The sequence below is a fragment of the Passer domesticus genome, chromosome 2 (genome assembly GCF_036417665.1).
Source record: "Passer domesticus isolate bPasDom1 chromosome 2, bPasDom1.hap1, whole genome shotgun sequence".
In the NCBI taxonomy this organism is placed as follows: Eukaryota; Metazoa; Chordata; class Aves; order Passeriformes; family Passeridae; genus Passer; species Passer domesticus.
Genome location: NC_087475.1, coordinates 69,919,284 through 69,946,783, shown reverse-complemented (window position 1 = coordinate 69,946,783; position 27,500 = coordinate 69,919,284). Strand labels below are relative to the sequence as shown.

Genomic DNA, 27,500 nt, shown 5'->3' with positions numbered 1-27,500 from the left:
TAACCTGATCTAGTTTTATTAATCATTAGTGATCTTCCCAGCAGGGTACATTCCTTTGTCTTCTTTCTAATATGATTCATGATACATCCCAATTTAAAGTGCCCATATAATTGAACTGCTATGCTGGGATTTATTGTACTAAATCAGACTCCAGTGGATGGAGACAAGAATTTTGTTTGTCAGTTTGCACAGCACTAGTCAGATATCTGCTGTCAAAATCCTTGCATTCTGGTAAAAACACCTTAACATTGCTCATGTAAATACATTTTAATTTTCCTTTAGCCAGTTCATCTATTTTACTCTTTAAATATTCAGATTTCTTTTGAGACTAGTCAAGGAAAAGAGCCCTAATAAATAAATAAATAAAATCATAGAGATAGATGTGGAGACAGGCATGAACATCAGGTTATTAGTGGTGTTTGTATGGGAATGCTCACCATGCATAAAACGGTGTGAGCACAGCAGTCTGCTCTGTAAGTTTGACTCTGTGAACATATTAATCTGATTGAAGGTCGTTCAATGCAGCCTTAAATGGATGAAAAAAATTTAACAGTTTTAATAAATCCATCTTGTACATGCAGTCCAGCCATAAATAATACACAGACTGACCACAAAATTATTAAAAAATCAAGATGTCTTTTTAGACACATAGGAGTTAACAGAGCATTCTGCCCTGTTGTGTATACATGAGTGTGTGTACATGTACTCGTAGACATACAAGCTACTTGAAATCCATGAGTTGTAGCTCTTAAGCTTGATTTAAAAACTGAATGAGTTCATTATAATCCCACTCCCCTAAAAATCCCCTAAAAAAAAAAAGTAGTATGAGGAATCAATCTAATCTGCTTTACTAAATGAACATGTGAAAGTGCTTATCTGGGATAAACCTGGGTACTATACATATTTTTCTCTCTTTTTCCTTAAACAGAATGAAAATGCCCTTGTGAAAATAAAGGAGTTAGGAGTCGAGCTTGCAAAGATCAGGGAGGAAGTTGGTAAGTAGTACAAGAAAAGTAACAACAAAGTGATTTTTCTCACTTTACATTAAAGCAGTTATTATTATTCCCTGTGCCCTGATCCTGAGAAACCTCCATACATGTCATGAAGTGTTTTCTGAAGCTCAGTGGCAAAGGGTTTTGTGATTTTGCAGGGAACCTTGATTTTACCTCTTTGCTGTGCAGATGAGTTCATCACCACACACACTGGAGCCAGGCTTTTTTTTCATCACCACACAAACATGTGCATCATCTTTGCTACACAAATTGTTCTCCATACACCACACACACTTGTGCATCATCTTTGCTATACAAATTGTTCTCCATAAATCCATATCTTCTGCCCTCAAACATCAGCACTGCTGAGAAGAAATCACAATGTGATGAGAAGTGGGAGCTCGGGACCATTGCAGTACACAGTGACTGGGAATGCATCACCAGCTTGTGAACATTGCAGTCCAGCTACAAACCAAAGGATACCAAGCTCAGAATTTGCTTGTTAATATCTCTAAGGTCTCTTCCAGGTCAAAAGACAGAAAGAGCAATGCATCCCATTTGGTCTGTGTATTCCCTGTATATCTGCATGCCCCTCTTTTCCTTTTTAGTTTCTGATCTAGACTGGAGAGAGAGTGTAAAGATATTGCCACTCCTGAGAGAGAAGGTGGGCTTTTGCTCTGGCTTCAGCCAACAGGCTGAGTTCCTCTGGGCTTAAATCTTTCCAGGATGAGTGTGATGTTGGGTTCATCTACCTCAGGGCAAAAGGAGAGCAGGACCACTGCATCAGGGGTACCCTGAGTACCAGCCGGTGTTGGAACTACTGATGACTGGAGCTATGAATAGGGGGGACCTCTCAGCTTTCCCTGCGTGTGGGAAACCAGTTCCTGGGTCACCCATTAAGCACAGATTGTGTCATGTGGCCAGAGCATGACGTGTCCAGCAAAGAGAGGTTCAGACCAAACCCTTGTGGGATGGGCAGAACTGCAGATCCTCCCTGTGCTTTGCCTTCACCTTGCCCATGACAGCCCACTTCAGAAAAGCTGGGCACAGCCCTTTTCAGATGCCCAGCATCTTGTGCTCCCTGCTTTGCCTCTCTGAAGTGCTTTGGCTGATTGTCATAGAGACCCCCAAATTGTCATAGAGAGCTTTAGTGTCCCCATGGCCAGTGTATACTGCAGCAACAGCAAAACAGGTTCCCTGCCTTCCTCCATCCTCTGCTTCTCTACAGCTCTTACAGAAGAATTGTTGCCACTGGTGCTTTCTTCAGGCAGGGCACATCTGAAGTTCTCGGTTCAATAGCCACTTCTCCTTTGAGAGCTCTACCTCAGTCTAGCAGGCTGGGTTTTTTCATTTTCCTGAGTGCTTTTTTTAGGTGGCAGTGACATGGGAAGGAAAGAGAGGTTCAGTGCTGGAGGTAAAGAGCTCTGCTTCCATTTACACCATGTTTGTACAGCTGAAGTGAGTACAAATCCCTGGTGGTTTTGCTGGAGAAGAGAACTTTGCCAAGGGTGTAACTGGTGTCAGTTTGGGGGTCTCAGAGCAGCGTGCTCAGTAACAGGAGATCCCTGCTCTGCCTGCCCTTGCACATGCAGCAGCAGACACCTTCTCTGCACAAAGCTGAGACCTGGTGACATGTGTGGGGACAGTGTTGGTAAGAACCACAGACACCCCAGAAAAGCAGCCTGAGCTGCACTGCTTCAGAAGGGAGATAAGCTGTAGTTGTGTATGGGCTTTTTTCCTCAGAAAGGGAAAAGATGGTGTGAGAGAGTCCCTTCCTCAGTGGTCCTGTGGGCATGTGTAATGGAGAGGAGTCATTACAGGCCACCTCTTCCTCCCATCACTCTGGAAGACATGGAGATGCTGAGCAGAGGCTGTTTGTGAGTGACACAGGTCACCTGCTTGGTGGAGGAAATCCTCCCTGTGCAACCCTGAGATGCAACATGGCCAGCTAGAACTCCCACCACGGATGAACAAAAAGATGAACATGTACAGGTATTGCACTTCAGCAGAATATGAAATAATTCATCAGCAATGAAAATCTTAGTACATATCCCTAGACATCCCTAGTATATGTGCCATATCCTGTTACATATGGAAGGTATAGGACTATGTTTTTTAGTATAAGTAAACCATTACTGCACAGTCTGTTTTCCTTTGGCATAAAATTACAAAACTTAACTTTGTGAAACAACCAGTGTTTTAAAACTGTGAGGTGAAATGGTAAATGCTATGTACATGAGGGCATTTCTCATCAGTGCCTTTCTTTGCAGTCTCTAAAGCAGTTCAAGCTGAGGTTATTACTGCAGGCATGAGGGTGCTATTGGACACATGCAGCCAACCTGTGCTACAGGAGCAATAGTTTGGTCTCACTAGCAGATGAATCAGTGTGTTGTACAATATTGTACATTATTTATGCAAATAAAGAATGAAACAGTCCTTTATTTGACAACAGCAATCTTGGGTGATTCTGTGAAGAAATTCAGGGAAAATCAAAGTGTGTTATTTTGACTACAAGCAAGCTGTAGTTCTGACTTGCTTCCATCACTTTCATAAGTAGGTTTTCATTAATTCAAAAATAACCAGTCCAGTCAAACAGTGTGGGTGTTGGTCAGAAATTCCTGATTTCTCATGTGTAAATTCACCATGTCAGACTCACTAATGCCAATGCCTGAATGAATCAGTAAAACAAGGACTAGCCAGGTTTGATACAGGCAGTGAGTCCAAGACGTCATTTTTAGGCAATAGCTGTAATTCAGAGTTATAATTTGGGTGCTGAATGTGCTTGGTTTTCACAGTGTGCAGCCTTTAACTTCAACAGAAACTGCAGGATTCTGCTATGCAAAACAAACTGCAACAGAGACCCCACTGTTCAGAAAAATGAGAATATATGTTTAAGGAAAATTCTTGTGGTAAATAAAACCATTGCTGAAGCAATAGCAGTGATGGACCATGTGTAAAAATAGCTTAGGGAGACCTGCATCCTTCTGGAGCCAGGCAAAATATTGAGGTCAGACAACACTGTCCACTTCTACCCCCAGCACTCCTGTGAAAGTATCACAGCGCATATGAAACCAGCGTGGGTGAAATAGGAAAGTGATTCTCCCTTCCCAGTCCTGGGGAGGAATCTTGGCCTCTGTAAACACTGAGGGACTTGTTATTTAAAGCAATAAGGTTTGCTCATGTATTTTGCTAGAAATAGCAAGGCTAGGAAAACATGACAAGCTACACTCAAGTTCTACACTCCAGAGACCGATCTTTATAAATTATAAATATAAGCACTTTTCAGCTGCAACACTGAGTCTCCTTCAATAAAGAGGTTTTGAATACCAGCTGTTTCCCTTCAAACTAGTGGAAATTAAATGTCAGAATTACCTGCTCCTTCACTGTCAGAACAATGACATGAAGTGTGTTGAGAGGAGGTATGGAGATGCATAAAAACCCTAGATAAAAGAAAGGCAAAGAGATGTCAAGTTTAAAATTTGTATTATCTGTGTTCTCAAGCATTTTGAAGCCAAAGCCTTTGTGCCATCTCCTCATGGATATGCTTCCCATGTCAGAGGACACTTAACCTGAGTGTAGTGGCTGTGATTTGTCTGTGATTTTGGGGCCAAGGGTCAGGAAGAAGAGCTCATTTCTCATGTCAGAAGGAAACAGTCCCTCTGTAAGGCCATGAGACACCAGCCCAGAGTTCCTACAGAAGCTGCACTCCTGAATGCAAAGTGCCAGGGCTGGGGAGGCTGCACTGTGGCTCTGACTGTGAGTGGTGGGGCAAGGAAGGTCAGTCCACTAGTGACATCTACCTTTCCCTCGCCTTCCCAGCCCAGCCTGAAGTGGGCTTTGCTCATCTATTGTGCACCCAGTGCTCAGGAGTAGGGAAGCTGCAGTAGCTGGTCTCACTTAACCCAGCACTGCCATCCCAGGAAATGCCACCTTGTGTCACAGTCATTTCCAGCCTGCGAGCAGCAATGCAGATCCCTACAGAGAAGGAAGAAGAAAACCAGGGTGTAACCCTTCAAAACAGACCAGTAATAGTTGTGCTCTGGTTGTCCTGTTCCATGTCAGTAATACATTCATATAACTTTGCAGAGTCATTTTTTTCTTTTTCGTACAACAGTAGCTCACTTTAACAGTGTCCCTGTAAGATAAATTTGGAGTTTTCCAGCAGGTCATCTGTTCAGGCATCTGTGATGGAGTCCCTGCTGGAGATGACCCAGCTGTTTCACCAGGCCCACACAGCTGGCTCCAGCAGGGCAGGCTCTCCCACACTGGTTCCTGCTCCCTGGGCAGCCAGCTGTACATCCTTGGGCTCCAGGGCTGGTGCCTTCTGCTGTGTCTGTGCCAGGAGAGCTAGGCCCTAAGGTCCATCTCCCTGCTAAGAAGAGATCCAGTTTTTCCTCAGCACCTCAGTTCTCAGCCTCATTTGTCTTAGTCTGAGACTTATGGTAGGGATCACTCCTTCTCATTAGAGGGCAAATTGCCTCATTTTCTGCCTCCAGGAGCATTGTTGGGTGTATGGGGAACATGCCTTGCAAGCTCACTTTCTCTGCTTCCCTCTTCCTTCCATTTTGCACCAACATCAGGGTCTGATTTGTGAAGAGTCTTGTATTACAGGTTTCAGGATGTGTTTCAGATGGACTTTCTTTTGGTTAGAGCACGTTTTGCTTCCCAGCCCTCCCTGTGTGCTGGGTAATCTCATTAGAGAGGTTGGAGAGAGATGGGGTTCATTACATCTCCTATTTAAAGCTTGAGTAAGTTTGAATTCTACTGAAGGCAGAGCTGCAAGCACAACCCCTCCTGCTCTGGGATCACTTTACATGCCAAAGATAATAAAAAATCAAAAAGCAAGAGAGAGGGTTTAGAGCTCTAATCCAGACTGCCAGGAGACAAGACATTGCAGCTAAGTACCATTCCATTCTGGATATAATGCAAGTGGGAAAGCTTTCTGTATGCTGCCACTGAGGTGCTGAACACACTGGATCACTCTTTCAATTGGGAGCAGACAGCTTGACAGGGACAGAGTCCCTCACAGTGCTCCAGAAAATGCCAGGATCAGAACAGGAGCCGGGTAGGGTTTATCTGTCTGGACATACTGAGCAAGTCTGGATATTGGTGTCCAGTAAGTGTGGACCAGAGCTCTAAATAGGGTGAAAAATAGCTGTGTGGGGAAGGGAATGGTTTGCTTGGGTGTCAAACTGCCTTGGCATGGGTGCACCTAACATAAGCTGTGGGGACAGCACTGGTAACTTCGTAAATTGTTGCTATCCTGGGAAAAATGAGCACAGTCTGACACTGTAGCAGAAAGAGGCAGGAAGATAAGGTATTGAACAAATATGTTGTCATAGCATAGGATAAATATGGGTTTGAAGCATTCAGCAGGGAGACAGCTGCTCCTAATCCTCTGACTTACAGTGCCACATGGGTCTGAGCATGGCATCTTGAAAGGCAAGGGAAGGATAAATATGCAATCAGATTGTTCAAAAACCTGATCATCTTTCTAAATCAGCTATGGGTCTAAATCAGAAAGAAGATCTAGCAGTGCCATTAGAAACCCATTTCTCCTTCTTTGGTATTCTGAATGTTATGGTCATGATGATTTTACTCACTGCTTACCTGTTAGATCTTTACAAGTGAGCAAACTTGCTCTGTTCATGTACTCTGGCTGATCTTATCCAGCTTGCATCAAGTCTTCAATATCTGGATTTTTTGCAACTGTTCTTTAGCAAAGCAAATGGCTGAGGACACAGTGTTTGTGACATTACTATCCTCGGACCTGGGGGATAATAAAGGTGAGGAACCAAATGGGAGAATGGACTGATTTTCCTTGACTTGATAGAACTGTTGGAAAACACTGGTGTGAATTCTGAGACGTAGTCACTGGGTTAGTTCACCAGAGTAAAAATTTCTCACTTTCTGATTGCCTTCAGTATCAGCCTTTCATTGTACTCTCTGATGCCATGAAGCACACAAGATAGTGGTTTGAATACAAAAATATTTTAGGCAAGTGTGCATTAATGGATTTGAATGGTACTTGCTGGAGCTGGAGACAGGCTTATGGGATGAGCAGCTTCGAACAGCTGGAAATTGGGATGTATGAGATACAAATCCTTCTGGTCAAGTGGTCAGTCATACCCCTTGTACAACAGAGTGGAGAGAAGCACCAAGCTCATTGCCCTACCAACAGGTCCAATGCCACTGCTTGGTCCTGGGCAGCGTGAGGACTGTGAGGTCTTGTCTCCACAGAGCTCAACACGGCGAGATGGAAGAAGCTGCTGAGCGAGAAGGAGGAGCTGGAGCGGCGCTTCGAGGAGGAGGGGAAGCAGCTCCGCAGGCAGCAGCAGCAGGAGATGCAGGCGCTGGAGCAGCGGCTGCAGGAGGAGTACAAAGCCAAGAAGGAGAGCCTGCAGGAGCAGCACAGGCTGCAGCTGGAACAAGCCAAATTGCAGCATCAGGATCAGGTCAGTCTCCACCTGTTGTCTTTGAAGAGTAGTCCATTCTATACTGATTGGGTTCAGGTAGTGAAATACATTGAACACTCCAACATGAAGACACTGGTAATGAGTTTTGAGTGGAAAAATGTAATCCTTTACTGCTATAATGACTTTACTACTCTTTTTCCCTATTAGTTCCACTGTTTTTTCTATACACAAGTCTATTACATTGCCATGTCATCTTCACGTTTGCTGATGTTTTACAATAAAAATATTAAGATTAGCTCTGCTGCCCACACATACCTGCTCCTCAACCCACCTATTTTAGTCAATTTATGACTAAAACCAAAGGTTATAAGGGTTCCACACAGGTAAGGCCAGCAGAGCCAGCCCATTATTATTTGCTAGTTAAAGGGCAACACAGTGAAGTGATAGCAACCGTGCAACACATGCTGCCTAAACATCAAGCACATGATGCACTCCAGGTCCCCTGATTGCTGCCCCACCACTCAGCCTAATCTCCTGGACTGTACATCCCAAGTGTTTCTCCTTGCTTTGCCTTCTGTGTGTAGACAGGAGTATTCTCACAAGCAGCTGCTTTTGTCTGCTGTTGTCAGAACAAACACTGTAACTCAATGCAACTGGGCCATTTTGTCCTGGACAAACTACCTATTTCTGTTCATGAACTGATTTCTAAAGATGTGTTAGAAGGTGCTATCAAATAGGTCTTTATGTTCTAAATCAGATTTTAAAAAATATTTCTCGGTAAACGGTTAGAACCTATGCTGAGCCATGTCTTTTGGTTCTCATTTCATTTTATGCAAGTTGGTTTTCTTGCAATGCCCTTCAAATTTTCTGCTTTTCTTCCTGATATGAAGGAGGGCTTGCGTTCCCAAAAACCTTGACATATTTTTGCTTTCACTGTCAGTGTGTCAGTCTGCCTGGTAGAAGATGCTGGCTCTAGCTGCCAAGGCTTACCTCTCCTGGATCACTTGACATCAGCATTTGTGAAGGAATTTGTTCATTTTTTGCTGAAATTGCTTATAGCTTAGCTCTGCTACTCTTTGAAGTGTTTCTGTGAGCTCCCAGGACCACAAGAACAGATGTTGATTCACCTCCTCTCAAGCTGATCAGTGCAAGAAAGCTGTTCAAAGTCATTGTAGGACTTGACTAGAAGTGTGCTTATTGTTCTCATGTTTTCATCTTTTGTGATTCTGTTCATCATCACAGAGGAGCAGTGGAAACACATCCTTCCCTCTGTGGGGCAAATAGTTCTTGGTTTGCTCCAGAGCTCTGTGTTCCCTGATTACTGAAAATAACACAAACATTCCTCTCCATTGCTTTGAAAGTGTGGCTGTCACCCTGGTATCTCAGAGCTTTAACCCACATTTTCAATTCACAGTTCAGTTAGCATGATGAGTTTTAGCAGGTTTTCCCTTTGGATTCCTGCTGTGCTGTAGACCCATCCTGTGTTCAGCACTCTTGGATCAGTGGGGGCTGACAGGCCATGCTGGAAAGCTGCTCACCAACATTTCTTGGCCAAGGAAATGGAGCTCTTGCAATGCACATGAGAAAAGCCTTGTGCTTGAGCAGCCCATCTGTATGAGGGGGATTTGAATTTGCATTCTTGAAGGCAATAACAATAGCAAAATCCTTCTGACCATGGATCTGCATTTCTGTGTCCATAAATCTAATTTGGAAGATAGACATCCCACATTCATGGTTTCCAGTCACAGCTTAGCCTTCCATGCTGTGTTGCTTCAGTCACCACTTATTTCACTACCAGACAGCTGTTATTTGTTTGGAGACACATTTCCTGTGTCAGGTTTTGGAGGTTCAGCTGTCACTGAGGAGGTAGCAGAGCATGAGAGCCAAACTCCTCACAAAATGATCTTGTGTGCCAGTGCATTCTCACATCTCCTTGCAGCTAAAGGCAGAATTGCAAAGTAAAGGCTGTGATCTGTCTTCCAGTGTTTCTCACTTGGGGTGCTCAGCTCAAGCTGCCTTGCCCAGCAGCTTACTGAACTTCTCCCACGAGAGCTCCTCTTGATTTTACTTTATTAAGCCTTAAAAATCCCACCTGAGGTAGTTTCCACAGCCAGAAATAAACGTGACTTATGTTAAGTGAGGTGATCAGGCTTACAGAGTAAGTTATTAGCATCCAAGAGAGCTCTTCCCAGTGCCAAGTTGACTATCTGCCATGGAACACTGCAGACAGGACGTCACACTGGAAGATGAAAGAGAGCCATTTTGGATGTGGATATGAAACACACAGAAGGCAGAAGGCAGAAAAATCCCTACAGATAATTTGGGACGTGTTTAATTTGGTTTATAGATAAATAACTTGTCAAAGATGGTAGCAGCAAGAGGAGACCCCTTCACCTTCTGAGGGTGTGAGCATTGAGGATAATCATTCCTAGGAAGTGCTGTTTGGTTGAGACTCAATTAAAGTGCAAATAAAGGCTTCAGCAAGGGCAAGGTAAAGAACATGGCAATGCTCATGAGGCTTCAGCTTACAGACATCACACAAAAGGACACTGTGCTCTGGGGAAAGCCTGGTGACAGTCCTTACCCCATTAGTAGCCCTTTGAGGCATCTGCTCCCCACCTTTCTCAGCTCTGTCATGCAATACATCAGTAGGCTGAGTTCCCATTATTTTGCAAACAGTTCTTCACCACTGAGCTGTCTCCCACATTATTATTAAAATTAGTTTGGATAATTTAAAATTCCATGTTAAATGCCCAACTTTCATTCTAAGAATGTGTTTTCTCCAATATGGTTGGAAATTTGGCTTCTGGTGGGTTACCTAATACATATGTTTGACAACTAAAAGCAGTGAAATAACATTTATTCCAGTCAGGGCAAACTCAGCTGCAGTAAACTTCTACCATTATTTACATAACTGTGAGCAAATAAAGCTGTTTAGAGTCAAGTCACTTAGCCATGAACAGAACAGCTGTTTCACTGTAAATGTAAAATAATTTGATCCCCTGCCTTGCCAGATATCACAGATATTATTGTGTTAAATGTAGGGAATAAAATCACTGTGGTTACAAACCCCAGAAAATCAAATTGATGCATTGCATTCAGAAGGTGCTCTGGATCACTGAACCAGTCTTGATCAGGATTTCTATTGTAGCTCCTTTAATGATTCATATCAAAAAGCCATCATTAGGGATCCCGCTTTGCCTTTAGCCGAGTCTAGTGACAAACAATGTACTGAACAGTCCCAAGCCCAAAGGGTGCTCTGGAGCACAGGCTGCCCACAGCTCTCTTCCAGCTGCACTCCTCGCTCCCACGATGGCCGTGGCCTGTGTGGGCATTGTTATGATTTAGATTAATGGTATGTTGAGACTTCCGAACATTTAACAAACAGCATCTCCACCTACGGTCTTTTTGACCTTTTGCTTTCTTATGTACCTCTTCATCACCGTAAGTTAAAGGAACAAAACTACCATCAGCAGTGACTACATGCTACCACTCAAGGCATCAACATGGCAAAACTGGCTCGGGTGCTGGAAGTGTCACATTCAGTAGATCCCTTTGCTGTCCCCAGCTCACTGGAGCTCTCCAGCAGAGGCTGGTCAGCGTGCCACCGCCTGTCTAACCATGTGTCCATGTCTGTGCTCACTGTTGCTGGGACAGGTGGAAGATCTCACAGCTGTACATGAAGCTGCAATGTCACAGCTGGAGAACAACCACATCGTGGCCATTACAGTACTGCAGGATGAGAATGACTGCAAGATTCAAGGTAAGCCAAGGACAACCCAACAGCTACACAGCTGTTCCAGAGCAGGAATTAATCCTGTAGTGACACTCTGCTTCTTCCTCCAGAGCAGATTACACAGAAAATTTGTGTTGGTCTAGTGCTTTCACGTGGGGTGGACCACCAGTTTCATGCTAAGGAAGAGAGAGAGATGTCTGCACTCTACAGCATCTAACTTTGACCTGAGATTATCTCAGGAGTATCTCCGGGTCAAAGATAAGGCCTTCTCTATGTGTTGCTGAAAATAGAATCCAAATTCCACATCGCTTCTCACACATGATTTTTCAAGAGCCTAACCCTCAGATGCTCAGGAGGATAGAGCTCTTGGGACATCCCTGAATTTAGGTGCTGAAATACCCACAGGTACTTCTAAAAACAGCTTCCAAAATTTCATTATTTCTAGTAGCAAACTTCTGGCCATGCTGAGCAGACTAAAGCCTCTCACTGGTGCAAATCTGCACCTCAGCACTCTTGCCTTTATTTTGTGTTACAGTTTGGCCACAGGATTGATGCTGCAGACAGAGCTCTTCCCTCCCTACCAGTTCAATGTCTAAACATTTGCCTTTGTGCATGCTTTAGCTGACATTTAACAGTAATCTGTACAATCTCCCTATTTTTTCCTACATTTTAAATACCTCTAGTAGGTTTTCCCATGTTTCCCAGACCAAGCCATATTGCTTAGCTCTGCATTGTCAATTGGAGACACAATCCAGAGCAGAACATGAACTGAGAAGAGTCTATTCTCCTCTCTCATGGGCAGAGGAGGTACCTAGCACAGCATTTGTAAATTAACATATGCCATTTTGAAAACAAATAAGTAAAAAGGTGATTCGTGCTTGAGGATATTCTTATGTCTCAATTTTTAAAGTATTTTTGGATGATAAAATTCAGTTGCGGTTCATCAGGAGTCTGGTGGCCGAAGTTTGTGTTCCCTGTTCGTGGTGCGGGTGTGAAATGCCCTCCTGTGCCTGGAAAAGGCACTGCAGCCGCCGCGGGTGTGCCTGGCACTGCTGCCATGTGTCACACACCTGCTGCCGAGTGTCACACACCACTGCCGTGTGTCACACATCTGCTGCCATGTGTCACACATTGCTGCCGAGTGTCACACACCACTGCCATGTGTCACACACCACTGCCGTGTGTCACACACCGCTGTCCTGTGTCACACACCTCTGCCGTGTGTCACACACCGCTGCCCCGTGTCACACACCGCTGCCCTGTGTCACACATCGCTGTCCTGTGTCACACACCGCTGTCTTGTGTCACACACCGCTGCCCTGTGTCACACATCGCTGTCCTGTGTCACACACCGCTGCCATGTGTCACACACCGCTGCCGTGTGTCACACACTGCTGTCCTGTGTGTCACACACCGCTGCCGTGTGTCACACTTCGCTGCTGCAACTGCGGCTGCTGAGGGGGTTAGAGGGCACAACCCATGGCCTTTGCAGGGAAAACACAAAATACAGTGTCCATATACTAAAAAGGCAGCTGCTACTACTCCACTGAATGATGCCATTGCTTTACAGATTAAACTTTATTTCACTTTGTTTATTCAACTTTTGGTTATTAGTATGCCCAGGGTGAGTTATTACAGGAGAAAAACCTTTAATCAAGTTGTCTTTTCTGTCTCATTACTGGAATGAACCTCTTAGCTCATCTACCACAGCTTGGGGAGAAGCACTGTCATTTGTATTTTTGCATCTCAGGTGGTGGCCCTCCTCTCTATCCCCCCAAAGAAATTGCAACCCAAGCTTTTAAATTTATCCAATTTTAAATCCTTTTCTCTAGGGATTCTCACTCTGAACTGGCAAATGGCCCATTGTCAGACTAACCCTTTTCAGATCAGAGTGCCTGGGAGCTGAGAATTCTGAGCATGTCTGAAAAATCAGAATCTGGTCACATAGAAACAGGTGCCTGCAAACAGTGAAAGATCAGGAAACTCTGATTTTCATAACAATTTATCTAAGGTCACATATTGCATACTGCTACCAGTTTCCCATTCCATGTCCTAAAACTCATCCCAAATTGCACTTGATTCGCAACATGTGTGCTCTCAGACCCTGGTTTGCTGGACTTCACTCAGTAATGTCATGTCTGTGTAACCTCTCCAGAACTGAACACTGCTCACAAACTGGAAAAGGCACAACTAGAGGAGACATTTGAAAAGCTGCGTCTGTCGCTCCAGGTTAGCAGTTTCTTTATTTCCCACCCTGTGATGGTGCAGGGAACAGCTGATGGGAGCCCTGGACACGCTGTCCGCTGCCAGCACTCCAGGCTCTTACCAGCTCTGGTACCTCCTGTGCTCTGCCTGTCCAAACTGGGATAGAACAGAAAACCCTCAGGATTTCTCCTCCCCCTGGGCTGGTTCACAACAACAGAGAGAAAACTTAAAGGGTCCTAAAGTCATCTGGATAAAGAAAGAAATGTCTTTTTGACCCTGCTGTCTGCTGGCGAATTTGAGCTCTTCCCTGCTTGGTGGGGAGGACTGTGGCACCTGCAGTGACCATGAGCATCACCTTGTCTGCACGGTACCCGCCAGCTGGCATCCCCAGGGCTCAGAAATGGAGACATCTCCCTGCCTGGCCCTGTGCCTGTGTCTGTGCTTCAACCTCCTCCCTTCTGCCTGAATGTGGGAAAGCCGGTCCCACGCTGTAGCCACATCTCCAGTCCCACCGGAGGGCAGTGCAGTCCCTGCTGTGCAACCAGGCTGTGGATGGCCAGGGTCAGCCCTGCTCATCGCAGTTCCCACATCCCACTGTTTAACACCAAGGCCAAAGTCGTCTAATCCTTCTAAAAACTCCATGCTGTTCTCACTCCCTAGATGAAGAAATCTCAAGGAGTGGAGGGCAGAACTGCGCCCCTGTGACACAAGCTAAGGTTGGAAATGTGTGAACAAGTAAAGATGGCAGAGCAATTAATGCAAGCCCTGTTTGATGTCACAGGCAGAGATGAATTGCAATTTTTAAACCCCCTGACTAGCACATATTGTTGCACTGCTGCGACAGCTCGAGGCATGTCAGCAGTTTTGCAATAAGGGCTGATGTAATGTTCCAGACAAGAAATCACAACTGTGAAAGATAAAAATACCATCTTCACAGCAACTGTGGATTTTACAGGTGTGGTATAGACAGAAATGCCTTTGATGGTAACAGAAATGTGATTGCCTAAAATAACATGTTGTTCCCATGTATAGCTCTGAGATGAAATGATGACTAACTCATCATTGCTTGTTACCATGTTAGAAGCTTAGAAAAGGGAAGGAAACAGGTATCTCCTCCCTCATTTGGACTCTAAGGACCACACAAATGCGTGTGATATAAATGCCAGCTCTTCCAAGGAAGGACATGTCTGTTCTCATCCAGCACAAGGTGATGGGGTGATTTAGCATCAGCCACAGGTGTCACAGGGATTTTGTGATTCCCTGAGGCTTATCAAATACCCCTTCTATTTTCAAGTGGCCTGACATAAAGAAAATATCAACTTACAGGGGTGCCTAAGCCTTATTTAGCTTCTCTGATAAACCACTGTCTGGTTTGGCAGTGCAGACTGACCAGTATGAAGGTGAGTGTGCTAATAACACAGCTGATGTGTGAATTGGTGTGTTTCCCCCCCAGGACCAGATAGACACCCTCACCTTCCAGAATCAATCTCTTAAGGCCAAAGCAGACCGGTTTGAAGAGGCTCTGAAGAAAAACACTGAGGAACAGCTGAAGGTAGATAACCACTCTAACTACATCAAAATACATGTTTCTAAGTGTTACACATCACCTGATTCAATGAAGAGCAATTGGATCCTCACTCCAGGGGCAGGGGGCAGGTCCCAGCTGAGACCCTGAATACTGAGCTCTGAGGAAGAGTCACAAATCTTAGCCAAAGTTGAGACAATATCAGTGGTCAAATGGGCTGCAGAGGTCCAGGTAGTTTTCACACCACTGATTCTCCTAAACCACAGGGTTACATGAAGGTCTCTTACGGCTGAAGATGTATGTATGGCTGACATATCCAAATCCCTGATATATTTCCTAGATTGTGCGAGCTCCATACCTACACTTAGAAAAAGATTTGAAGAGCTTAAAACATGTTCTGGAAATGAAGAACCTCCAGATTCACCAGCAGGAGAAGATGATTATGGAGCTAGAAAAACAGGTGAGTTGTCATTTTTCCTACAGAGGAGACATCACAGAGGTAATTCAGGAGAAGTTTGGTTACAGCAGATGAACTTAAGAGAGGGGAGTACTCACATGAGGCTGGGGCAAGACACAGTCAAAGAGGTTCACATGCATCAGTCTGGGTTGCTTCTTCATACAGTACCTGCTCAGCATGTTAGGTGACACAGCAAGGTGAGTGGTGGAGGAAGAATGGGGGAAAGGGAAATTTGTGGCAGTCCAGGGTACACCAGCCTGCACATGTGCCCCTACAGGAATCAGGGTTGGAGAGGGCACGTGGGGGAAGATTGAGCCATGGTGTGTCTTGCTGCTGCTCCTGCAGGCATTTAGGGAGCCATGTGTGGATTAGCAACACTCAGCAAGCAGTCCCTAGCAAGGCTTACTCTAGAAGAGGTCTCTCCAGCCCTCCAGTAATGCTTTTCTGCAGGCTATGCTGTTTTCTACTCCTCTACTTGTGGGATTTCCTAATTAAGAACTCCCCAGTTCACCATCAGTTACATTTTTTGTGGGAAAGGGGATTCATTTTGTACAGCATAACCTGCAGTGACAGTAAAACAGTGGTGACAGGATGAGGCAATACCTCAGCTGGGAGCTGTGGCAGCTGGTTCAGCACAGCATTCAGCAAGATTTGTTTCCATTTACAGGGAAATTTGAGAACTCTGGTGATTATTTTGCTGAACAGATGCTTTAGTAAGTGGATGCAGAGAAAAGTGCCTCTTTGCAACTGAGGCTTATTATCTCTGCTCTTTCCAATGTGCTACTCTTGGAGCCAAGCCAGGATTTGGAAACACTGGGGAAAAAAAATCCCAAACAACAGCCTATATAATTCCTGGTCCTTTAGCTGCTTTTGCTCATTAACTGCATAGTCCTGTTCAAGCCCTTTATCACAGTAACACACTGGGTCTGCTGTGGCCCAAAGGCACGACTGCTTTCCATTTCAAGATACGCCTTTGTAAGTGCCAGAATACCTACAGAACATCTCCAAATGCCTCACAAGGGAGCAAGAGGGCATTTCAAACACAGGGTCACCCTTGGCTCCTTGGCAGCTGACAGGGAGGATGGAAATGAAGGTGGCATAGCTGCTACTTGTGAAAACTAGTGAAGAAGCAGAGAGGGAGCCTGTGATGGTTGTTCCTCTCTCAGAGCATTTCAAAACAGGGACAGAATCCATGTGCTGCTCTAACAAAATCAACGGGGACAGACCAGAATATCTGAGAATCAGGAGTATACCTTACAATTACCTGCACAGACCAGAAAACACAACCTAAAACTGATGTCTCCACCATTAAGTGTGAGTTATTGCTATCCTCTGTGCACAATATTGTGGATCTTTATAAAAGGTTGGGAAATTCAATAACCAACCTCACACAGAGATAAGGTTACCCTGTGCTATCTTGTTTTCTTTCAAAAGTGTTGAATTCAGCAAAATTTTCAGCTGGAAAACCAAGGACTAAGGTGATAAAGTATGTCAAATTCACAGCTTGGGGAAAACAGGGTACCTGAGGCTGTGGGACATGCCTGTAAACATCTTACTAATACACTGCTACTATGTCCTCAAACCCTGCCCTTGAACTGTGCTGAATAAAAGCTACCTGTGCTTGGGATAGGATTAATTTCAATTACTTACAGCTTAAAGTTAAATGTCTGGTTTAAGCCTATCACTTAAGCTGACATTGTCAGCAGCAGTGAGAAGAGTCTTCAGAGGCCAGTCCATCTCATAAGAATGCAGAAGCACTCTTAGGCTGCTGCTGGGCATCATCTGCCCTGGTGGGTGACTTTTTCCTCTCCATACCTGAGGAATCATAATCCTGGAGGCTGGATGTCAGACTGTAATGTCTGGAAGATGTACATCATCCCACCTTGCACTTCTCCTTCACCACTGGACTGACCACTCGTACCATAGTGCTGGGCAACTTTCCGTGCTGGGTGCTCCTCAAGTGTCACCAGCACTTTTTCCAACCTCTGGTAATGCTGGCTCCTTGGGGGACAAAAGCTTTGAGGCACCACTGAGGAAAGCATCTATTTGCACTGAACAAAACTGAGACCCTCCTCCTCCTGCCCAGTTATAAGTGAGGGCTGGTTCAGCTCTGCCCCTGCTCAGTGCTCTGCTGATGGCCCCAGGTACTCCACCAGCGTGATGTGCTGTGAGTCAGATCTCTGTGTCTCAGCTGCAGACAAGAAAACCACCTCCACCCATCCTCAAATTTTAGAAGTTGCTCCACAGATTAATATAGAACAAATTATCTTGTATCAGGTGCTGAGTGTTCTTCAGATTTAACAAACCTTCTTTTGCTGCAGGTTGAAAAAAATTTAAAACTGGAAGAAAAAATCACCATGCTGCAACAGCAGAATGAAGAACTCAGAGCCAGGATTGAGCAAAATACTGTCATAACAAGGTTTGTGCTGGTGTTTGCAAGTCTGAGCTTGAAAGGAGGCCCCAGATCTTAATTGTCCAAGGCTGACACTTATTTCAGAAGGGGGAAAACTTATTTCCTCCTGAAAATGTATTTGTGTTCTGGTCTGCTTGTTTTATTAAAAAAATATATTTTTATATTGGGATTTGCTTCCTTTAACATAAGAAAGGCCATGTATCTGTCTGTGTATTTCCATGATTTTTTACAGGCTGCTGAGAACAAACTTGCCAATGGTTCTGATCTCAGTATCAGTGCCCTGAGACCTGTTAGTCAGTGGGTAATTAGGATGCAACATGGAAAAATCCTGGGAAAGACATCATAAGGATGTCATTGTCACCCAGGCAGGATTAACCTTTGACAGGTTTTTTCATCAGCACTGCCTTTTTGTAACCTTGCCACAATGGGACAAGGATGACAAAGCTCCTTGTTAGGTGACATAAAGAGCAGGGTAGGATAGTCCCTGTCCCAGGGAGTTTATATGATGCTGTAAGGCTGCAGACCACAGCTGGAGCCAGGGAAATGGGGTGCCAGAGAGTGAAACTAGAGCTGGTCCTGTCCCAGCACTGCAGCTACCTAGCTGTCATGGCATCCACAAATGATGCCACTGGCCAAAAATTTAATTTTTAGCCATTTTTTTAAACTGTCAGTGTCTTACCTCTGATTTTAGTTTTTATCTTATGCCTCATTTCTTAGTGATTCAGCCTTTTGAAATTGTCTCCAGCAAGCAGATGTTCTAACATTCAGATTGGGGTGAGAATTATGTTTCTCTCACCCAATTGTAAATACCTGCAGTACACAGCTCACTGTCTGAGGTGGGTGTCTACATAATTTCTGTGCTGGGGGAAGAAAACTGGGCATTTTTAAGGTCTGGTTCACCAGCCAGTTTGAGATGCCTGCTTTTGGGCTGGATGAATTGTGGCCTGGAAGTGGCAGTCTCTCTCCACGCCTGACAGCAGCCAGGGTGCCTGGTTCAGCACTTGGTATCTCTGCATTGCAGCTCCCTGTCTCTGGTTGGGAGAGCAGCACCCTCCCTCCCCTCCCTGCTGGCATCCAGCCACAGCACTTTGCTTGTTGCCTGCAACTGCATAGGTACTGCTTTCAAAAACACCTTTTAGGAGAAATTCTGAACTCAAAGTTAGCTTGGGAAGTCAACATCGAGGAGAATAATTTTCAACAAGTAACTCTTTGGGGACAGCTGTGGGGCAGCTACAGGGACAGCCAGGGCTATAAAGTTGGAGTTATTAAAGCATGCATTTCCCCAGCAGCAGTAACCACCCTGATGCTGATTTCTGTTTTACTGGCCCTGCCTGGGAAGCACAGCCTGAACGAGCTCAGGGAGCTGCCCCGCATTAGAGCTATTTCTGCAGTCTGGGTGCCCAAGCAGCCGTGGCAGCCCAGCAGCAGTGAGAGGAGGGAGGGGAACAGCAAAGCCAGCCCCTGCAGCACCGTCAGGAGGGGTCCCAGAGGCACTGGGGTGTGAGGGGTGCACCACAGAGATATTTCCAATTAAGGACAAGGGCAGGTACAAAGGGAAGGACAAGAGCCTTTCAGGTAGATCATGACCCAGTTTTGGATGCGAGAGCTCCACAGAGCCCCTGCTGGGACTTCCCCAAGAACTTGAATAAATGATCTGATCTCCCAGCACTTCAGATCCTCCCTCCAAATCAACCAGCATTTTTTTTTTGGTCCTTTGGACTAGGGATGTCTGAAGAATTATGGTTTCCAACAGCCAAGAGTTCAAGGTGACTCTGCTAGCCACTGCTTGCTTCACAGTTCAGAACTTTCAGGGACTGGGAGAAGAGACGTATTTTTGATTACCCGAGCTACATTTTTGCAGGAATTGAGGCTAAAAACCCAAACATTCTTTAAAAATGTCTTCTAAACAAAATCAGAAATGCCAACCCCCCCCCCCCCATAGACTTCTGGTGAGTGGACCAGCAGTCCATGACATCTGCTACAGCCTTCAGGCTACATCCAGAAAAGCAGTTGTACAGAATTTTTTGTATGCGGCCAAAATCCACACCCAACTGCTGCTGAACACTGAAAACACCTAGGGGAAGGTTGGGTTCCTCCCTGCTCATTCCTATAAAACCCTAAATTGCCAGTAAATCAGGTTAGGTGCCTGCCCAGAGCTGCCACAGGTTGATCACATGAGGAGCTGGCTCTTGCCCAAGCGTAGTGGGGCTGCAGAAGCCTGGTGCTCCTGCACGCATCCTTTGGGACATAGGTGCTGTCAGCACATGCCCAAAACACGTCTGGATCAGGTCCCACAGTCTACTTGCCCTGCCCCATTTGTTTCAAAACCATTCACCTGGCTGGTGAGTGCAGACTCACTAAGGCTGTGGTGGCCGTGGGAGATTTCCACGCGCCAGCTCCAGAAAAGCCATGAAGTTACTGGGCATTCTGGGGAGAACAGGTCCCTGGTCATTACTGATGAAGTTTCTCTAACGTTGAAGTCAGGAATAGAGGCTACTTTGGGGCAAAGGAGGAAGGAGCAGGAGAAGGACCCATAACCTCATGACCTTTTACAGAGTAGAGGGAAAGCCTTGAAGCTGAGCTGTGTCCTGCATCAGGACATCAGCTGGAATTCAGAGCATGGAAATGCCAGACTGCTCTTCCTTTGCATACTGTAGCAGTGAGTTGAAAAATCATGGATGCAACTGCTGTCACCCCTCTTTGCACTTACTCTGACACTCCGAAGGCCAGGGAGAAAGGCTGGGGCTCATCCCACCTAAGCTTTGGCAGCTGAGATGCCTCAGAGAGGTGTACAGCAAAGACACAGGTGCATCTGGAAGCTGAATCAGACACTGGGGGGAAGCTATGACTTGTGGAGATGACTTTCTCACCCAGCAGTGAACAGATCTGGGGACAGCTGTGCCCCAGCTTTGGCAGCTCAGCCCTAGGGGCAGGGGTGCCTGCCGGAATGCCACCATCTCTGCCCTGGAGTGCCTTACATGTCATCCTGCTTCTCTCTCCAGGCAACTCTCAGAGGAGAATGCAAATCTTCAAGAATACGTTGAGAAAGAAGTGGAGGAGAAGAAGAAGCTCAGCAGGACTAACGAGGAGCTGCTCTGGAAGCTGCAGGAGGGAGATGCCGTGAGCCCTGTCAAACTCCCGCCCGCAGCGTCCACTCCTTTTTACCGCTGCTCATCAGGGAACTCCTCTCCAGCAAAAGTCAGAACCTTGAGGCGATGAATCAGCAGCAGTGTGCCCAAGGTTCCCTGCCTTTTATGCATTTCCAGTCTGCAAATTGTTACCATCCAAGGAAGCACTACCATCAGCAGGCACCCAGGGTTCATGGCTGCAAGCATGTTCAGTAGCTGCATAGCTTTACACTAGGCAGGGTACTCTTACAGCCCCCATACAGAAATCCTTGGTTCTGACATGTTGATTAGGGTAGCAAAAAAGACAGCCAAGAACTAGAAGAGCAGAAAGTTAGGATAGCAAAAGGTTTAGTTTGATGTGTGAACGTTTTAACTATGGTTAGAGCCAAAAGCTGGGAAATGCTCTATTAATGGTTCATCAGAATGAACTTCTGCTGCAGTATTTCAGGTTAGTTGCAAATTGTGTGAATATTTCTGTATATGTGTCTGTGTTTATATACATGTATGTATTGTACCTTTATACCTACATATAGACGCACACACATATATATGTAGTTGCAGATGTTCTGAATTACATTTTTTATATTATTGGATACTACTAAGTGCTGATATATTTTCATTACAGTCAGCAGTTTTCTAACTCGTGCCTAAGACTTGTATCTAAACAAATGCATTTCTGTTTAGCCTCCCAGGAATATTTATACCCAACCTAGAAGAAAGTTACACAGAAGTAGAAGCGCCTTCCAAGTGACCACCAAGTGGTACTCTATGTTACATGAACACCAGCGAATTTGAAACTTTAAGACAGTACTGCCTTCGAAACCATCACCTTTGCATTGAACACCAGAAAATATGCATATCATCCACTGCTTTTTAACTCTTAGCATTGATATTGTAAATGGAGATAGGCTAGAGATGAGAAAACTGAGAGTTTTAGCAAATTTGGTAGAGATTACTGGTTAACATGGTTCAGTTTTAGTGTCTTTATTTCAATCCTAGTCAGATCTTATCTTGTTTTACCTTGTCGTGGTTAGGATGCAATCAAAATCTCTGGCTGTAGGTTTCTGTCCATTTTGTTTTATTTCAAGCCCGAGAAGCAAGAAGGAGAAAATAAGTTGCTTATCCTTGACCTTTGCTGGATGAGAGGTTTACATCAATAGTAAGATGATCTGCTAGGGCTCTAGCTTCCTTCCACCTCAAATGCCAAATAGAGCATAGCCAACTTCATATGTGCAGATGAAGCCTGAATTTCCTTCCTTCCACATATTTGCATTATTTCACATTGCTACAGCTTACCCAGAGTTACAGAGCACTTTGAAGATTCATAGAAATGAGTGGCTAAACTACCTTTAACTTTCCCATCAAGAAGCAAAAATGTTCACTCAGGCTTGGGGTGATATCCCACCTGAGGGGATGGTGAGGCCGAGGGGTAGTTGGGGTGAGACTGTCTGCAGGGCCCTCATGGGCACTACTAAGAAGATAAAAATATCCCTGAGCATAATTCAAAAAACAAAGAGATCTGTGGGATGCTTTTCTACCCAGCTTCGGGCAAAGAGCCTGCATGCAGGCCTGCTCTGTGCACTGGGGCCAAAGTTAGCAGGGCAACAGTACCTGGAGGAAATCCCTGAGGTGCAGGTGTGCTGCAGGGAGAGTGGCTTTCTCACCTGGGTGTGTGGTGGCACCAGCAGGCCCTGCACCCACAGAGGTGGCATTGCACAGCCCTGCCATCCTGCTCGAGTGGGAGCTGTGCTTCAGATTTCCTGGGAAATACTCAGGATTCACAGACTGCAGCTTAGATACAGCTTCAACCACCATCAAAGCACCTGTGGCCTGTTCCACAGTGTTACAAAGAAAGATGATTTTTTTTTTCCTCCTTTTTAGAGAAATTTATTTTTGTAGCAGCTTTTGCATGGTACTGTGATACTGAGTAAATTGAGCATCTTCTTAGAATAGATTATGCCACGCCAGCTACTACTGTTGAAATGCATTGCTAAATTTTAGTGTGTCCAGCAAGTACAACCTGAAAGATAGATAAATAGCACACATATGCACACAAAGCCCCTTCTTGCCATGTATGACTTTAATCATTTTGACACTTGGTAACTGCACAGCTATTTGCAACACCTACAGCACGGTCATCTTCCATTCCACCAACAGAATTCTGAGACAGTGAGATCACAGACTCAGAGGGTGATTTGGGTTACAAGGGAACTTTAAGACTGTCTAGTCCAGGCCCCACTGCCATGGGCAGGGACACTTTCCACTAGACCAGGTTGCTCAGAGCTTCATCCAGCCTGGCCTAAAGCACTTCCAGGAATGGGGTATCCACAACTTCTCTGGGCAACCTATGCCAGTTTCCTACGACTCTCATTGTAAAAATTCTTTTCCTTATGTCCAATCTAAATCTATCCTATTCCAGTTTAAAACTGTTGTCCCTTGTCCTATCACTACAGGCCCTGGTAAAAAGTCTCTCTCCATTTTTCTTATAGGCCCCCTTGAGGTTCTGGAAGGCTGCTAAAAGATCTCCCTTAAGTCTTCTCCAGGCTGAACAACTCCAAGTGTCTTGGCCTGTCTCCATAGAAGAGGTGCTCCAGCCCTCTAAGATCTTTGTGGCACTCCTCTAGACCCACTCCAAGAAGTCCATGTCCTTGTTATCCCCAGAGCTGGATGCAGCACTCCAGGCTGGGTCTCACAAGAGCAGAGTAGAAAGACAGAATGGCTCCTTTGCCCTGCTGGCCACGCTGCTTTGGATGCAGCCCAGGATAGAAGTGACTTTCTGGGCTTTGAGCACCCATTGTTGGTTCATGTCCAGCTTCTCATCCAGCAGTATTCCCAAGTCCTTCTCAGCAGGGCTGTTTTCAATCCCTTTATCCCCCACCCTGTATTCATACCAAGGGTTGGTGTTATTGAACCTCATGATGTTCACATGGCCCCACCTCTCAAGCATGTCCAGATGCTCCTGGATGGCATCCCTTCCTTCCAGTGTACCAACTGAACCACTCACCTTGGTGTCAACCCACAGACTTGCTGTGCATGCACCTGATCCCACTGTCTGAGTCATTTAAGCTATTACACAGTAATATCTTAAATATTGGTCCCAATACTGACCCCTGAGGGGCACCACTTCTTACTGATTGCCATTTGGACATTGAGCTGTTCTAGGTGCAACTGTTTAGCCAATTCCATATCCAGCTTCCATCCATCAAAGCCGTATCTCCCCAGTTTAGGATGCTGTGTGGGACTATGTCAAAGGCCCTGCAGAGTCCAGGTAAATGGCATCAGTTGCTCATCCCTCACTCACCAACACAGTCACACCACTGCAGAGGGCCATCAGATTAGTCAGAGTGGCTTGTTGGTAGTTTCTAGGATTCTCCTTTTTACCCTTTGTAAAAATGGTTGAGATGATACAACTGGAGTTGTTATCTTAATGCTACTCAAAACTTTAAATGCACTAAAGCATATTATTGGCCCAGGACAGGCTGGCTGAACCTGTTGTAATTTATTAATCTTTCCCCTTTATATCTGGTGCTTTCCTTATCACTTTGTTGGTTTAAAATTATATTCAAAAGATGCTTCCAGCAGTGAATTGGGAGTGGGGCTTTTATGGTGGGAAAATTGGGACTGAACTCAGCTCCACCATCATTTGTTATCATTGCCAATCCCTTTCCCTTCAGATTTTTGCCTCCCAATCCTGCTCTCACTGGATTCTTCCTTGGCACACCCTCTGGGGCCTGCCCAATCACTAGCAAAACTGCAGGAAGTTCTGCCTAACCAGAGGGACCCAGCAACCTGTCCCCGTGGGGGGTGTGAAGACTGTCTCCTTCTGGTGCAAGCCCAGAAACAGACTTTTTTCCCGAAAAAAGATTATTCCATTTTTATACTTTTCCTCTATCCTGTCCCTCCTTGTCTCTGCATGCTGAAATAGACGCGAAAGAAAATCCCAGGTCACTCGGACAGTGGGAGGAAGGGAGCAGCTCCTGAAAGGGCAGCCATTCCCAGGGAATGGAGATCCCTGGATGCAGGGCCAGGCTGGGAAGGGGAAGTGTTTGCTTTTGCAGGGCTGGAAACTTCACGAATGCCATGGTCACTGTGGGGACTTTCCCATTTGAAATAGGATGGCCTTTGGCACCAGAGGGAATGTAGCCAGCACTAAGCAGGAAGAGTTTCATCATCTCTGTCTTTAAGGAAGCTGTTTGGGTTCGTTAATCTTTACTCAATGCAGAAGGGTGTAGCAGCAATAAAACCAGCCTACAGCTGCTCCCAGGGGGCTCCAGAGATGGGCACTGGGAGCAGGTGTATCAGCCATGGGATGGCAGATGAGCCAGCAGCAAGCAGGGCATGAGAAACTCCTTTTTACTGTGGGAAGTTACCATTTGTCCCTACTGGGATTGCACCTCCAGTGACTGCTGGCACAGACGGGTTGACCCACTTGGTGCACAGCAGCAAAGGCTTGTGGTGGTGGCAGGCGGGGGGAGAAAAGGAAAAACTATCAAGTGCAAAATCAGGTATTTTGTCTGCACTGATGGTGGTTGTGTCCCATGGACACTGAGGAGCCTCTGTACAGTTTCCCATGCAGCAGGAGTTCTGTGGTCCGGTTTATTATGTGGCTAATGATTACAGGAAGAGTTTGTATTATTTCAATTATGATGTACAGATAAGTGTAATATATTCCTGATAATAAATCCGTGCGCCAGTGCACCTGTGGGCTGACGGATACAAACCAGCATGTTCTGCCGTGTTTTCTGTGCACACAGAAACTGGGATGAATGGGAAACGAAGCAAAGCCCATTAGAGGGTTACCCCATTAAGGCAAAGACAGAAGCTAGCCATTAGCTTCCTGGCAGCAGGGCTGGTCAGCTGCCTTACCTGACAGTGGCTCATATGCTATGAGTTTCCATGGACTCATTTTCTAGGATAATTCCAAAATGACTGGGGCTGCCAGAACAGTGATTGTCATCTGCAATGTTTCCATAAAAGGGTTATGCTGCAGCACGTGGTAACGGGAACACTTCTGCCAGTGGTTCAGGCTCGTCAGCAAACACCTGAACTCCCCAATGTTCCAGTTCACTCAGTTTCAACACCCCAACCCCTGCTCCCTTCTGCCTGCCCTCCTGCTGAGAGCCACAGAGCTGCTCAGGCTTTGCCACAAGGATTAAAAAAGGGACCACAGTCATATGTGCCTGACAACATCCTCCTGAAAGATTTTTCACCAGGCCCTTGGTTTGCTCAGCACAGATGAAGCTTTGGTAATGACATAAGCTTCATGTTTTCATTGAACAGAAGCTGGTAGCCAGGTAGGAAAAACATCCTTATATTTTTAGTACAATACAAAACTTTGATCCTGTCTGAATTTTCATCTTGTTGCCCTCCCACCACATTTTCAGTGCCTTTTGGGAGGCTGTGGAGCGCGTTGAGCTTGTTTGTGTTTAAACAAAATAGACTTCGACTTAGTGGCTTTTAATTTCTATATCAATCTCTCCCTGCTTGAATAAGACTTTGTATATGCACAAGGAGCAAAGACTTGGCAGATGGTCAAGACCCAGTGACTGGAGCAGACCCCCAACTTCATTTTGTGGGGGAAGCTGCACTCATAACACACCCTGAAGTGCACCTAGGAGGCAGTGAACACATTGCCTTCACTTCCTCAAATTGCAATCCTGTCAAGAAAAGCCTCCCACGGTACTAGAATTAAAAGATGAAAACACTTCAATGGGCAGAAAGGCTAAAAGTCTCTTGGAAACATGAGAAATGGTCCACAATCCAGCCATAAAATCCAGGAGATGGTCCGATTCCCTTTTCTGCTGCATCAGATGCCTGGTGAGATCCTGGGCAAGTCATGCAGGGGTCTGTTCAGTTCTCCAACTCAATGACAGGTGCAAGAGCCTGTCGCTTCATCAGCAAGAGCCATGCTGACAAACCAATTAAAGATTGTCCAGTGTTCAGAGGCAGTAGTGTGCAGGACACCTAGGAAAGCACCTACTCACATCGGGAAAGGGGATTTCTGCTGTGTCTATCAGGGATGCTCCAACCCAGAAGTGTTTGAGAGCAGGCTGGACAGGGTTTTGAGCAACCTGATCTAGTTAAAGATGTCCCTGCTGATGTCAGGCAAGCTGGACCAGATGATCTTTAAAGGTCCCTTTCCAACCCAAACTGTTCCACAATTCTATGATTTGTTTTTCAGTACAAGCTGAAGCGTTAATTTCAATCAGTGGCATTACTTGGGCATGGCTCACCTTCACAGTGCTTTAATAAGCCTTTTTAGGGTAGTGGATTAATTTGGCTAGGGAAAGCTATTAGAGAGAATTAAAACAAAAAAATTTTCTTAACAGCCAAAACCAAGGCATTGCCAATCAAATACAGACCCTCAACTCCAGATTTCCCACTTTTCAATACAGGCAGGCTCTGGAGACAAACTCCAAAGGGAAACCCCCCTCAGCAAGTCAGACCCTAGAGCTTAATGCTGTTTTCTGGGCTGCACACTCTGACAGGACTGGAAAGTCCCTGCACACTCCCACAGCCTCCCCTGGGCAGGTGGCTGACACCAGGCATTGCTCATGTACGAACTTCATGCCTCTGAGGATTCTCCTGTGCTTCCCCTCCCAGGGCAGGAATGTGCTCCACCCACCAA

At 45.5% G+C, this 27,500-nt stretch overlaps 1 protein-coding gene and 1 long non-coding RNA gene across 14 annotated transcripts in view; both read left to right on the top strand.

The window, feature by feature from the left end:
* Positions 1 to 24,718, top strand: part of MTUS2 (microtubule associated scaffold protein 2) — a 265,387-nt gene extending 240,669 nt beyond the window's left edge. For all 13 annotated transcript variants that reach the window (XM_064409103.1, XM_064409104.1, XM_064409111.1 and 10 more), the window contains 8 exons: positions 929 to 995; positions 7,233 to 7,447; positions 11,066 to 11,171; positions 13,300 to 13,373; positions 14,803 to 14,901; positions 15,215 to 15,334; positions 17,653 to 17,750; positions 20,747 to 24,718. In XM_064409103.1, the coding sequence (XP_064265173.1) occupies positions 929 to 995; positions 7,233 to 7,447; positions 11,066 to 11,171; positions 13,300 to 13,373; positions 14,803 to 14,901; positions 15,215 to 15,334; positions 17,653 to 17,750; positions 20,747 to 20,963 (996 nt within the window). In that variant the 3' untranslated portion in view covers positions 20,964 to 24,718. The remainder of the gene's footprint in view (positions 1 to 928; positions 996 to 7,232; positions 7,448 to 11,065; positions 11,172 to 13,299; positions 13,374 to 14,802; positions 14,902 to 15,214; positions 15,335 to 17,652; positions 17,751 to 20,746) is intronic.
* Positions 1,915 to 3,663, top strand: LOC135294189 (uncharacterized). Its single transcript, XR_010356353.1, has 3 exons — positions 1,915 to 2,406; positions 2,736 to 2,984; positions 3,263 to 3,663. It is a non-coding gene; the product is annotated as an uncharacterized LOC135294189 (long non-coding RNA).
* Positions 24,719 to 27,500: the final 2,782 nt, after the last annotated feature.